The following is a 13,018-nucleotide window of genomic DNA, read 5'->3' as shown; positions in this document are numbered from 1 at the left end:
TGTGTGTCTCTGTGATGGAATGGCTGCCTGTCCAGGGTGTTCCCGCTTGTTTGCCCAATGACTGCTGGAGATGGGCACCAACTCCCCACGACCCTGCGTGGATTAGCGGGAACAGATAATGGATGGATGATTAATTTCTGCAAAATATTTTGTGTCTCAAAAGATCTTTGAATTTGTCATTTCCAAGCGCATTTTAGTTGGGTTCAGTTTTGGGACCGTTATTTATTTTGTACATAAACAATATTTGCGAGGCGTCTTGTTTGTTAAAAACCATTCTGTTTGCTGATGATACAAATTTAATTTGTAGTGGTGAAAACTTGGAGGAGCTTCTGGATACAATTGGTAATGAACTTAATAATCTGAAGGACTGGTTCAGCCTTAATAATTCAACACTGAATGTAAATAAAACAAAGCATGTAATATTTGGCAATAGACCAACCATTACCAACAAGAAACTCCTGATAAACGATATAGAAATTGAACGAGTGGCTGAAATTAAATTTCTTGGTGTAATGATAGATGAAAAACTGAGTTGGAAGAGACATATCAAATATATAAATTCAAAAATGTCTAAAACAATTTCATTACTCTTTAAAGTAAAATATTTCTTAAATCAGTCTTCATTATACATCTTGTACTCCGTTCTACCTTTCATGACTAATTGTGTTGAAGTCTGGGGAGCACCTACAAGACAACTATTAACTCTACATATCTTCTTAAAGAAAAGGCCATAAGAATAATCACCAGATCATCCTGTCTGAACCAACAAATGCTCTTTTCATCAAAATAAAATTATTAATTAAACATTAAAATACTTCAGTTTATGTTCAAAATCAAAAATCATCAACTACCAAGCAACATCCAAAGGCTTTTCCAGTTAAGGCGGAGCAATTTTAATTTGAGAGGAACACGTTTGTTTATAAAGCCAGCTGTACGAACTAATGCCAAACTTCCCTGTATTTCTACAGGGGGAGTCCAGTTATGGAATAACTGTAGCAATGATTAGAAAATATGTCAAAAATATTGGTAAATTTAAATATAAGATAAAATATTCTGTAATTGAAACATATAAAAAATGTATAATAAATAATTATTAATACAATTAGTCATTATGGGCTTTGTTGGTCATTTGTTTATCAGGACTTACTTGTGTAAATGGCAAATGCGTACATGTACATATATGTATATAATGTTTTCTTAATTTTTTTTCTCTTTTCCTTTTGTTGGTTCTAATTAGCATATTTCATTCTTGGTAAACTGCTGTGATCATTCTGTATTTAATATATTTCAATTTAGGTTTAAATGACGCCATGGGCTTTGGGCTATAAAAGCGTCAACTCCAATCCAAAGCCTTTCTAACATTTAAACACTGACACTGTTGCTTTATTTTTTTTTTATTCATCATCATCAATATATATATATATATATATATAATTTATTTTTATTTTTTTTAAGAGGCAGAGACTTATAGGGGTATCTCTTCATTCTGCTTCTTTTCATTCTTGGTTGGATTTGCTCTGCTCACCTCACATGGACTCACATTGGTTAAAGAAGCTGAGATTAGTTCTTACATTTTAAACAGTTTACCAGTGAAGGGATGGAAACATAATACCGGCAGGTGTAGCTAAAGTTATTGCTGAGACTGGGATGTGAACATGCATGGTAGCCCAGCACTCTGACCACTAGGCTACCAAGTCTGTTACATGAGAGTTGTTGCCTGCGCCCCATTCCTGGGCAGGCCAGGGGAGACAGGTCTCAGACCAGAGACTAGCTTCTGGGAGAGGAGCAGGGCCTAATGACAAGACTAGTTTCCATTAATGCTTTAAAAGATTATCAAACTAAAACAGAAATTTACAGCTGAAACAGGAAAATGCATGATTGCAGTCAAAAACGGGTTTGGGTTTGTTTCTTTTTCATCAGGAAATAACATATCACATGGTAAAAAGCTCCAAAAAGTAGAATTTCCTTAATATTGCTCATTTAAAGGCTGAATATGTCGCACGGACACTGACACATTTGAGAGAGATGGCGCTTGCGCACGGTCACGCTGCGAGCTGCTCGTCCTCTTTACGCACTGATGCCTTGCATTTTATCGGTTTTTATTGGCGTTTTATTGGCTTTTATGCACTTTTCTTGTCGCTGATCCCTTTTTTGAATGGTGTGGATCCTCTGCTGACATATGATCGAGCTGCGCTGCTGAGGCTTCGTCCTTCCGTTGATGTAGCCGGCAGCGCGCGCTGGGAACCGGGTTGCGCAAGCTGGGAACCTCACGGATGGTGCTGCTGGTTGAACTGCCCGCGTGCTCTCTCCACCCAAGCCGTGATGTGTCGGCCCTCTGTCCGCCCCAGCTTGAGAAGGAAGCATTGGAGAAGACGAGGAAAGAGAGGTAACCGGCGCGTGAGACGTCGGCCTGGATCCCTGAACAAGCGGCTGGCCCGATCCGGCCCAGCTTCTGACCCGATGTTTCCGAGATGTCTCCTGGATTACTCGGCGCCCTGCCCAGGGAACTCGGCCGGCTCTGATGGTGTATCGGCACCGCGCCACGGCCGATCGGCTCGAAGATCACGCCAGACTGGGGTTTGCTGGGAGAATCTGCGCTCGGTTGCGGGCACAGAGTTAGAGGGGACTGGGTCCGTGCGCGATCTCGGTGCTGCAGCCCCGCTGCAGACCCGGTTTGGTTTGGTCAATGCCAGGTCTGTGCTGAACAAAACTTTTATTCTTCGTGACTTTTTTATTCAGCATGACCTGGGTTTTCTCTGCATCTGTGAGTCCTGGATCCCGTTTGGCGACACAAGTTCCCTACTCGAGCTCATACCACCTGGCTGCTCGTGTTTTAATACCCCCAGACCACGGGGCAGAGGTGGAGGGCTGGTTGTTGTTTTTAAATCCAGCTTTCCTTGTAAACAGCTTACACCCACCATGTCATTTTCTTCCTTTGAACTGTGCTTATTTGAGCTGTGCATCTCCCCCCGCCTGCTCGTCGTGCTGATCTATCGCCCTCCAAAGACTGACTCTAACTTCCTTAATTCTGTGATCTTGTGGCAGACTGCATCCTAAAATATGATTATGTCCTATTTTTGGTGATTTTAACATCCATATCTGCTGTCCTGATAATGTGCTTGTTAAAGTTTTTTTTAATTTGCTAGATTCATTCAATCTAACTCAATGGGTATCATCCCCAACTCATGCCAGGGGTCACACCCTGGACCTGGTTCTTTCTCTTGGTCTCCCCGTCATGAACCTTGTGACTTTGCCTCCTGTGTTCTCTGACCACTCTCCTATACTCTGTGATGTTACGTTGCCATGTCCTGTCCCTGTGTGTGAAGCTCCCGCTACTAGGTTCAGAGCCCTGGATACAGAAACTATTTCAAAGTTTGTGGACTGTATGTCTGTAAGGTTAGAGACCTTTAACCCAGATCCATCTAACGTTGATCACTATTCACAACACTTTGATGTACTTTGTAATCAGGTCCTGGACGTGGTTGCCCCTCTCAAGCTTTGCAAGTCTCGGCCTAGGAGGGAGCCTTGGCTATCTGATGTCACACGGGCTTGCAGGCGGGCGTGTAGATCCTCTGAGAGAAAGTGGAAAAAGGATGATCCTCTGAGAGAAAGTGGAAAAAGGATGGCCTACAGGTCTCGCGTGAGTTGTTCAGAGCATCTCTGGTTGCTTATCAGGATGCAGTGAGGGCCGCCAGAATGGCCTATTTTGCAGACATCATTGAGACTAACTCCAATAATCCTAAGATTCTCTTCAAAACGCTAAACTCTGTTCTGGTGTATCAGGAGCCTAGCTCCATGTCTCCTACAGCTGCTGGAAACTCTGAAGCTTTTCACAAATTCTTTGTTGATAAAGTATCAGGCATTAGAGCAGCTATTTCTGGTAACTCTGTTGACCCTGTTCCAGTTTCTCCATCACCACCCACCCTGAGCTCCCTCAATACTGTTTCATACTCTGAGCTGAGTAAGCTAGTTGCGAGGCAGAAGCCATCTGGCTCTCCACTTGACGTTCTACCGCCTCGTCTCTGGAAGGCTGCCTTTCCGTGCCTTGGCCCTTCACTTGGTCAGATTATCAATGGGAGCCTCAGCACAGGCGTGGTCCCAGCTGCTTTGAAAGCAGCAGTTATTCGGCTGACCCTGAAGAAACCTGGTGCTGATGTCTCTGTGATAGAAAATTACAGGCCTATCTCTACCCTGCCCTTTACATCTAAACTGCTTGAGAAAGTCGTTTATCAGCAGCTGGTCTCACATTTAGCTGAGTCTGATCTGTTTGAGGTTTTCCAATCAGGGTTCAGGTCTGGCCATAGCACAGAGTCGGCTCTACTGAGGGTCCTAAATGATATCTATCTATCACTAGATCAGGGAACATCTGTGTTGCTTCTGTTGTTAGACCTGACAGCAGCCTTCGACAAAGTTGACCACGCGATTCTACTTGATCGCTTGGAACGATGGGTTGGGATCAAAGGGTCAGCTCTGGATTGGTTTAGATCGTATCTCCAAAACAGGACATTCTGTGTTAAACTGGGTGATGTTTTTTCTTCTTGGGAGGGGCTCCGGTGGGGGGTCCCGCAGGGGTCGATCCTTGGTCCACTTTTGTTTGCCATTTATCTGCTACCTCTGGGGTCAATCTTTCGTAAACATGGCCTATCATTCCATCTGTATGCTGACGATTGCCAGATTTACTCTCCATTGTGTCAGGAGAAAAGTCACTCTATTCAGTCCTTTGTCTCCTGTGTTAATGAGGTGAAGTCTTGGCTAATGGCCAACGTTCTGCATCTGAATGAGGGAAAGACAGAGCTCATTGTTTTTCACCCCAACAGCAGGAATGTGGATTGTTATGTTGATCTTGGCCCTCTTTCTCCATACTCAAAACCAGTTGTGACCAGTTTGGGGGTGAAACTTGATGCTGGACTTAAATTTGATGCTCACATCAATTCTGTGATCCGGTCCAGTTTCTTTCACCTGAGACGCCTTGCTAAAATCAAGCATATGCTGTCGAGAGCCCACCTGGAGCGGGTACTGCATGCCTTTGTAATTTCTAGGCTTGACTACTGCAATTCTCTCTATGCAGGGTTGTGTCAGTCAACACTGCGTCGCCTACAGGTTGTGCAGAACAGCGCTGCCAGGTTCCTGACTGGGACCAGGAAACGGGACCACATCAGTCCAGTTCTGGCCTCCCTGCACTGGCTTCCGATTTCCTATCGCTCACAATTCAAAATCCTCATCTTTGTTTTTAATTTCTTCCAGGGTGGTGGTCCTCCCCATCTAGCCACTCTCCTGAACAGACATTCCCCATCACGCGCTCTGCGCTCCTCTGACCAAGGCCTGCTCGCTGTCCCTCGGTCTAGGTGTCGTACTCGCGGGGACCGGGCTTTCTCAGTCCTAGCACCGTTACTCTGGAACCAGTTGCCACCCTCAGTTAGGCTGTCCCCATCTCTGCCAGTCTTTAAGAATCACCTAAAAACACACCTCCTCCGCTTGGCGTTTCCAGAACATGTTTGATTTTGGCCCTCTATTATGTTGAATCCATTCCACAGTTTTCATTGGTACACTCAATCCATCCACTCAATCCAATTGTGTTTCACACATTTGTATTTTACCGGAATGTTTCATCTATCTTGTTATTTCCATTTTGTATTTTGTAATTTGTATTTTGTAATTTGAATTTATTTTATTGTTGATTTATTCAGTATAATTACTTACAACTGTACCATGTTCAGCGCTTTGGGCTTCCTGACAGGGTTGCGGAAGGCGCTTTATAAATAAAGCTTTGATTGATTGATTGATTGATTGATTGATTGACGAACACTCTGGCGAACTCTGGTGTTCAGCATTGGTATTGCAACAGCATAACTCCTTTTCCAGCCGTTGGGATGTTGATTCTCGGCTGACACGTTCCAGCACCATGTCTAGTGACAAATCTTACAAGATAAGGACTGATTTCTACTAATAAGTTTAGTTTCCAACAGTGTTTACCGTTAGAACATCTTCTGGGCTGAGATTCAGCTGCTTGACTTGTCAAGTCCACCATTTTACACGGTCCCAGCCCAGCCTGGCCAAGCAGACTTTTTAGCACAACGGTGCCCTCTAGTGGCTGCTGGGTGTAAACTTAAACCCAGTGTTTTGCCCGTCAAAATAAAGTTTTGATATTTTTTTAATATATAAATAACTTTTAAAGAAGAAACTGTACATTCATTTTGCACACCTCTAAACGCCCCGTGGAGGTATTATTTGTATAGTTTTTTATTAAAATGTTCCATACTATTTAATCCTTTTTTGGTATGCCTTGTTTTGTTGGAGTTGTATTGTTAAGTCATTAGGTTTCGGTGAAAACTGTAGAACAACGGTTGTGTTTTTTTGTGCCATGAATTCAACAGAATGAAGCATTTTGTTTCCGAAATACCATAATCCTTCACTCCAAGGTGGAAACATGAATATTTGATAAAATCATTGAATTGAATGGGAGCATTGTAAACACGGGTGCAGAGAAACTTGAGCTGTTAAAGACGCCCACTTGTCAAAACAAGTTGAGAGGGTGTAAAGGAATAACGCCTCGAATGTAATTTGGTGTTTATGCCAAGTCAACTCCACAGAGGCGGAGCTTGTGCAGCTCGTAGCTTTGTTTGTGTGTCAATAAAGTTACCTTTCAGCTGGATAAAATTGACCGCTTCTCTCTCAAGTTCTCTTAAAGCGAGTTATGGATGTTGTTCTGATTGTTGCATCTTTTGTTGTTTTTTAATCTCTAAACCTTTTGGGAGCTTCCCCTCACACTGCGCCCCCCCACCCCCGGAGGGTCTTTTAAAGCAGCAGCTATTTCAGAAGGCTGATCCAGACATTTTAACCATCAGTAAATGCTCTCTGTCTACTGGCATTTCCCTGTTTTGCTTTCAACTTTCCACTGAGTTCCCCCAACAGGAGATGAAAATACCAAATGCCAGCAGTCGGTTATGCTCTGGAGGTGCTCCCTCCTCCTCGTGCTCCTCTTTTAAGGGATTTCCCAGGAGTCTATTCTGCATCCACTCTTATTTATGATGCATGTTAGTCCTGAGGGAAGCACACTGGTTCCCACGGCTGCATGTATTATTGACCAATGTTTACTCTGTAATGGTTTTCCACCATCAGTTTATGCTTAAGTTTGTCGTCTCTCAGTCAAATTAAGAATTCATCCATCCATCATCTGCCACTTACCCAGGACTGGGTCACGGGGAAAGCAGCTTCAGTAGATAATCCCAAACCTATCTCTCTTTCTCCAGCTCATCCTGAGATACTTTTAGGTATTTCTAGGTCACTTTTGAGCTTTAATTCCTCCAGAAAGTCTCTTGAGTGAAGACATCTAGAATACATCCTTAGCAGATGATGAAATTACCTACCTGCCCCATGAATTCATCCATGAATCACCCCAACACTATGGTCTGTTGGGAAATGAAGTCTCAGTGGGTGTCCTGTTGCAGTTTGGTTCTGGGTGAAAGGACTGAAGCCACATTTAGAAACCAACAAGGGACCACTAAACCTCACCTAGAGGTCAGAGAGATACCAAAGCCTCACTCTGGGGTCAGAAATGGGGAGGTGTCTGAAGGTTTGCACCTTAGGGTGATGGTGGCAGGGGAGTTAAGGGCCCATCTCACAACCGTTGAGTCCTTTGGCAAGACACTTAACCCATGTTGCCTGCTGGTGGTGGTCAACAAGATCGGTGGTGCCAGCATTCATCAACCTCGCTCCCGCCACTCCACCGCAGGACCTATGTGGCTACGTTGTAGCTTTTCACCACCAGCCTGGGAGCGTGTGTGTGTGTGTGTGTGTGCACGAGTGCATCGCTGGGTGTGTTTTGAAGTGCCTTGGGGAGTATTGAACCCTAGAAGTCTCTATACAAATACAGGCCATTTACCATGTAAGAAATGATCCAGAAGCAGTTTCACCAGACTTAGTCCACCTCACCTGGATCCTTTTGATGTAGAGGAGTAGCTACATTCGTGCATCATCACCGTTTCGTTATGGTTGGTTCTGCGTGTCCCAAAGACCCCAAAACCTACGTTGTCTGGGGTAGCGTATCGCTGATAGGGTTTAAATTTTTCAAATACCTCATCCAGTGTAGGGACACTGGTGCCTCACCGTGGAACTAGGCAGTACAAACAGCCTCGTCGTTGAGCATGTACCTGTGGGGTCTAGATGGGCACAACCTTAGTAGTACATGGGGTGGGGATTGATCTCAGGTAGGTTTCCCACCTGTAGGAGGATCCATGGCGGACTGGTTCTGTATGGATTAGGAGACATCCAATCCCTGCTTTCTGACACCTTTTAAAAATCTGCTAAACTTTCTTAAACTTTTAAACAAGGCTAATTTTATTAGTTGATCTTGGAGCTAATTATCATTGGTCTTCATTGGTTTCTTATCACGTAGATCTTTTAGGTTGGAAGAGATGAAGCGTTGTATTTGTGTGTTTTCTAAAACTTCAACAAGGTAACCTGCATCACAACCTCTGGAGTTTGTAATGAGGTGCTGGATTTTCGTATGGAAGCATAACTGAGAAGAATCTGGAATAATCACACCTGTAAATGAAGTATTTTGTATTTTATTCAGTATCAAGCATTCAAGAATTATTTGAAGGCAACTTGGAGACAACCGCAGTTCTGCTGTTTTACTAAACCATAAGAAACACTTCTGGTCTTACTGCTTAGATGTTGCCGAACCGTAATTCTCTCCATTTTGTTTCTTATCCTTTCAGACAAGCCAGAGGTAAAAATCGTGGTGGAATTTCCTCAGGGGTTGACGAGGGAAGGAGAGAATTTGGAGCTGACGTGTCAAGCCAAAGGCAAACCTCAGTAAGTCTCAGTTAAACACAGTTTTCAAGAATTTCAACACAAATGCGGCGAGTAAAAGGCAACCTCACCAGCAGAAAAATACAAAGTTACTTGTTCATTCCCATCCCACGGCTGCATCCCTTCGTCTCGGTGGAGTAGGGTTCGATTCGGGCATTTTACCTCCTGCTTTTTTAGCAGAAATGAACATTTGCTTCAAGACAGCGAGTCGAGCAATACAAACACTCACATTCATTAATGATAAGTTATTTATCTTTTGAGCCAACAGTAAAACGAGCAACATGTTGACTGTACTGTAAAAAACAAAATAAAACATATTACAAAAAAGCTGCTGACATAACTTGCTCATTGAAGTTTCAATTAAAAATCTAAAAGTACAAAAATCTATGAACATTATGATTTATTATTGCAAAATAAAATTGCAAGCATTAAAATTTAATGATAAATTTGTAATTAAAATTGATAGAATTTTTTTTCAATTTCAATTAAAGTTAAACATTTACTAAATTTACACTTTTCTAAACCTTTAAACAGGCTTGATGGGAATTTGCAGCAGAATTGTTGCATTTCTGTATTTGTGTGTAAATTGTTAGCCAAAGGTTTCATATTTCTGCTGCAAAACCATTTATAACAAACATATCCATCAAATACTCGTCTGAACAAGAAGAAGTTTAAGAGCAGCGCGTTCCTCTGGTGTCTGTGAGGGAGCACGCTGTTGGGTAGCTGATAGGTAATTTTAGATTTATCCCATATTGCCTTAAAGGACGATACACACAGAGAGAGATTATTTGTAATGTCCGTGAATCGTCATGCGAGAGCTGGGCGCAGAAACCCCCTCCATGGAGCTAACCAGGCCCCCTCTGTTCCTGGGGAAAGCCTTCAGCTCACCAGCTCTGCATGCCCGCATTCTCCACCAAAATGTTAGTTTATTTAATCTCCATAACCCTGGAACCTGAAATAAACACTCTTGACAACATGGAAGACATTTTACCTTGAGTCCCCAAAATAATGGAGAGTTAACGCAGAGGAAACCTCCTCCGAGGCTTTTCCCCCGTCACTCCCAAATCTCCTCAGTTTCCCAGGGGCTTTATTCAGCACAGGATGGGGGAGAAGGCGGGGCCTTCTCAGGTTACAGAGGTACAGTTTTCAGTTGGAAACCCACAATCAACATCCTTGCTCAACCTTTCATGAACAGCAACAGTTGGCAAACACAGAGATTCATGAAGTGTTAATAACACAAAATGGGCATCTTTTAGGCCTCAAAAATGTACAATTATAAAAATACCCAACAGTAGCGTTCCTCCTACGTCCGTCACAGCGGTGGGTGGGGTTTGAGCGGGTGCGTCACATCACTACCCCCCATAACTGTTCTGTCTGGCGGAGGAGCTTATTTGTGTGCATCTGTGTGAAACACGCTTAGGAAAAAAAAAAACAACAGAAAGAGCGGCTCCCCCAGCCGCGACTCGGCTCCCATCGTTCATGTTTATGAGCCGCTCAAACGAATCCGTTCGTTCGCGAACGTCACAACTCTACTCTGTAGGTAGAATTTGTTCAGAAGTACAGTTTTTAAAAGGTTTCTTGTAAAGGATGAATATGGAACACGAACACCAAAGCAAGGTGTCGTAGGTGGAGGTTGTAGCTGCAACAATAGAACAAGGTTTCCAGCCGTCGGGATACCAGGTTCACTGCTGATACATGAACCGTTTTATTTGGGTCCATCTGTTGTAGGCTTCACCTAAACTCACTCTGGTTTTAGATCTTTGATGGTTGCTCGTCTCATGAGAACGATAACGACGTTTTCTGGGCTCAGAAGCAGCTGCTTGAATTGCCGAGTCTGCCATTTCCACAGGGCCAGCCACAATGGTGCCCTCTACTGGCCGTTAGATGCAACCATAAACCCAGTGTTGTGCCTGTCAAGAAAAATAACATTAGATGATTTTTTTATTACAGTATAGCTTTTAAAGCACATATGTGACCTTCATTCTACACACCTCTAAACACCCCATGGAGGTAATAGTTTTTTAAATAAAGCTTTGTATTAAATTGTTCCGTATTCAACTTTTAAGTCAGGTGAGCTTATTTAAATAAAATTTTCAGATGCACACAAATGATGCTAAGTTTCAGTTTTGCAGCTAAGTGACAGTCGGGAAGACCCAGCTGAGCATTTAAACGTCTTCAAGTCATTTTCCCCTCATGTCGGAAGCTCCGAGGCTTTTATTAGTGCTAATCAATTCTGTGAAACGTCTGCCCCTGTCGTCTGAAAGCTCCTGCCTGTCGCTCATTAGGCCACTATTCCACATGTATCATTTGTGAAACACAGATGTTGGTTTGCCTGGATGACAGGTCTTTGTGATTTGAGATGTAATGGGGTGCAAATGAAGCCATTAGACTGATCAGAGTTGTGTAAAGGAGCGAGAGCCTCCGGCAGGATCCTCTCTGAGCTATCCAAACATCAATATAGTCGGCGGTGTTTGTGTCAATCATATTAATTTGTAGACAAGGCGGTTCAGATTTGAACAGAACAAAACAATCATCAGATGATGATGGAGGTGTGCAGTATCGTTGCATTAATGGGTCCAAAGATGGTTTCTGTCTTTCTTGCAGAGAAAAAGAAACGAGGGACGATGAAATGACTCAAGCTAGAAGGTTTTGGGATGTTGAGAACGTTTGTTTTAGATGAGGAAGGCTTTCCTTTACACTGGATGAAGCAGTCGCTATGACAACGTTAACAAAATCAGGATTTTGGCTTCCGGCTACATGTGATGGATGGATGACAGTTTGGAGCTTGCACAGAACTTCCATAGCAACGTTGTGGTGTTTATTTTACTGAGATAGAAGTGTGTGACGGTCCTGATGGGAGCAAGTGTCAGTCCATCCATGACCTTCCTAACCAGCATCGTGTGTTGTGCATGTGTTAGCTATTTTCTCCTCCTGCTGACTCGTACTTCCTGATTCAGGCGCATCTACGCTGTTTATTTTCTGAGTATGACTTACAAGGCATTCATTCCTACTAGAGAATGAATTCATAATATGAGTAAAAAAATTCTTCTATTTTATTAGATTTCCTAAAATAATCTAAAAACCACGAATGTTTGGTTTTGTGTCAAACAACAAGGCTCCATCCCAACCAAGAGGTTGTTTCGACTCATCAGTTTAGTAAAAATGTGAAATTTGAGCTTAAATTTGCTCCAGACTCCAACTTCATTCAACATCTAATCTCACACAAAAATCTAAACCAGTCTCAACCCTCTGGCTTTGATTTATTTTTAAATGATTTATACGAGACTTAAATCTACAGCATGTAGGACACACCTACAAGTACACACACAGATCAAAAACGTTGTGTACTTCTTAACTCCGCCCCCCCCCCCCACACACACACGGTTTCAAACGTGGCGTAGAGACAAGCTCGCTCCCTGTATTCATTTTATAAAGATGAAAACACAATCAATACAGTGAGCCGGGAATTGGAAGTCATTTTCATTAGAGCTGCTGAGAGTTGTGTAGTCATTACCAGCAGATAGCAGAGAGGGCCCCGGCTGCAGGCGGCCATTTGTATTCCAGACGCCTGCCCTTCCTCTCTCCTTACATCCCCATCTTACCTCTTTGCTCTATCTCCGTCTATCACCCTTCTCTAAATTCATTTTTCCCCTCTCACAACATCCAGTCCACCTATAGAATTCCCTTTTTTATTCCTTATGTCCTCATCTCCATCTTAGCAAAAGGTATTCTCATATATTTCTTGGTCTGTTTACTTTTCACTCCTCCTTCTGGAGAGCCCTCGTAGTAGTCATGGCTCTCTTTCCTGTCCGCCACTGCCATTAAACACACTTGTGCTTTGTTTGTTTTGCTCTTGAGCTTCAAACAGCTATTTTCTTTGTTTTTTCCTCTCTTCCCATTGTATTTTTCACCTGATTTTTTTATCCCCATCTCTTATTTGCTTGCTTGATCCTCGCAGAAAGGTTTGAAAAAGATGGGGAAAGAAAAAAAGTAAAACTTTAAAGCGCCACAACAACAAAAAAAAAACCTCTGCTAGAGACCATCAGCACGTGCTCAGGGGAAATAAGAGAACCTGGCAGTGGTCTTTGGAAGCTGCTGCAGCCAAATAGAGGTGCTTTGTCTCCTTATTCTTCCCTAACCCCATGTGACTCTGGGTACTTGGTGCTCATTGTCATAAAAATGGAATACGCCACCCTGCTTTATG

General features: G+C 43.0%; 1 protein-coding gene across 6 annotated transcripts in view; it reads left to right on the top strand.

The window, feature by feature from the left end:
• cadm1a (cell adhesion molecule 1a) overlaps positions 1 to 13,018 on the top strand; it is a 634,562-nt gene that overhangs the window by 506,129 nt on the left and 115,415 nt on the right. For all 6 annotated transcript variants that reach the window (XM_054731107.2, XM_015962034.3, XM_015962032.3 and 3 more), the window contains one exon: positions 8,721 to 8,817. In XM_054731107.2, the coding sequence (XP_054587082.1) occupies positions 8,721 to 8,817 (97 nt within the window). The remainder of the gene's footprint in view (positions 1 to 8,720; positions 8,818 to 13,018) is intronic.

Source organism: Nothobranchius furzeri, chromosome 10 (genome assembly GCF_043380555.1).
Source record: "Nothobranchius furzeri strain GRZ-AD chromosome 10, NfurGRZ-RIMD1, whole genome shotgun sequence".
NCBI lineage: Eukaryota > Metazoa > Chordata > Actinopteri > Cyprinodontiformes > Nothobranchiidae > Nothobranchius > Nothobranchius furzeri.
This window is presented reverse-complemented; position numbering and strand designations above follow the sequence as displayed.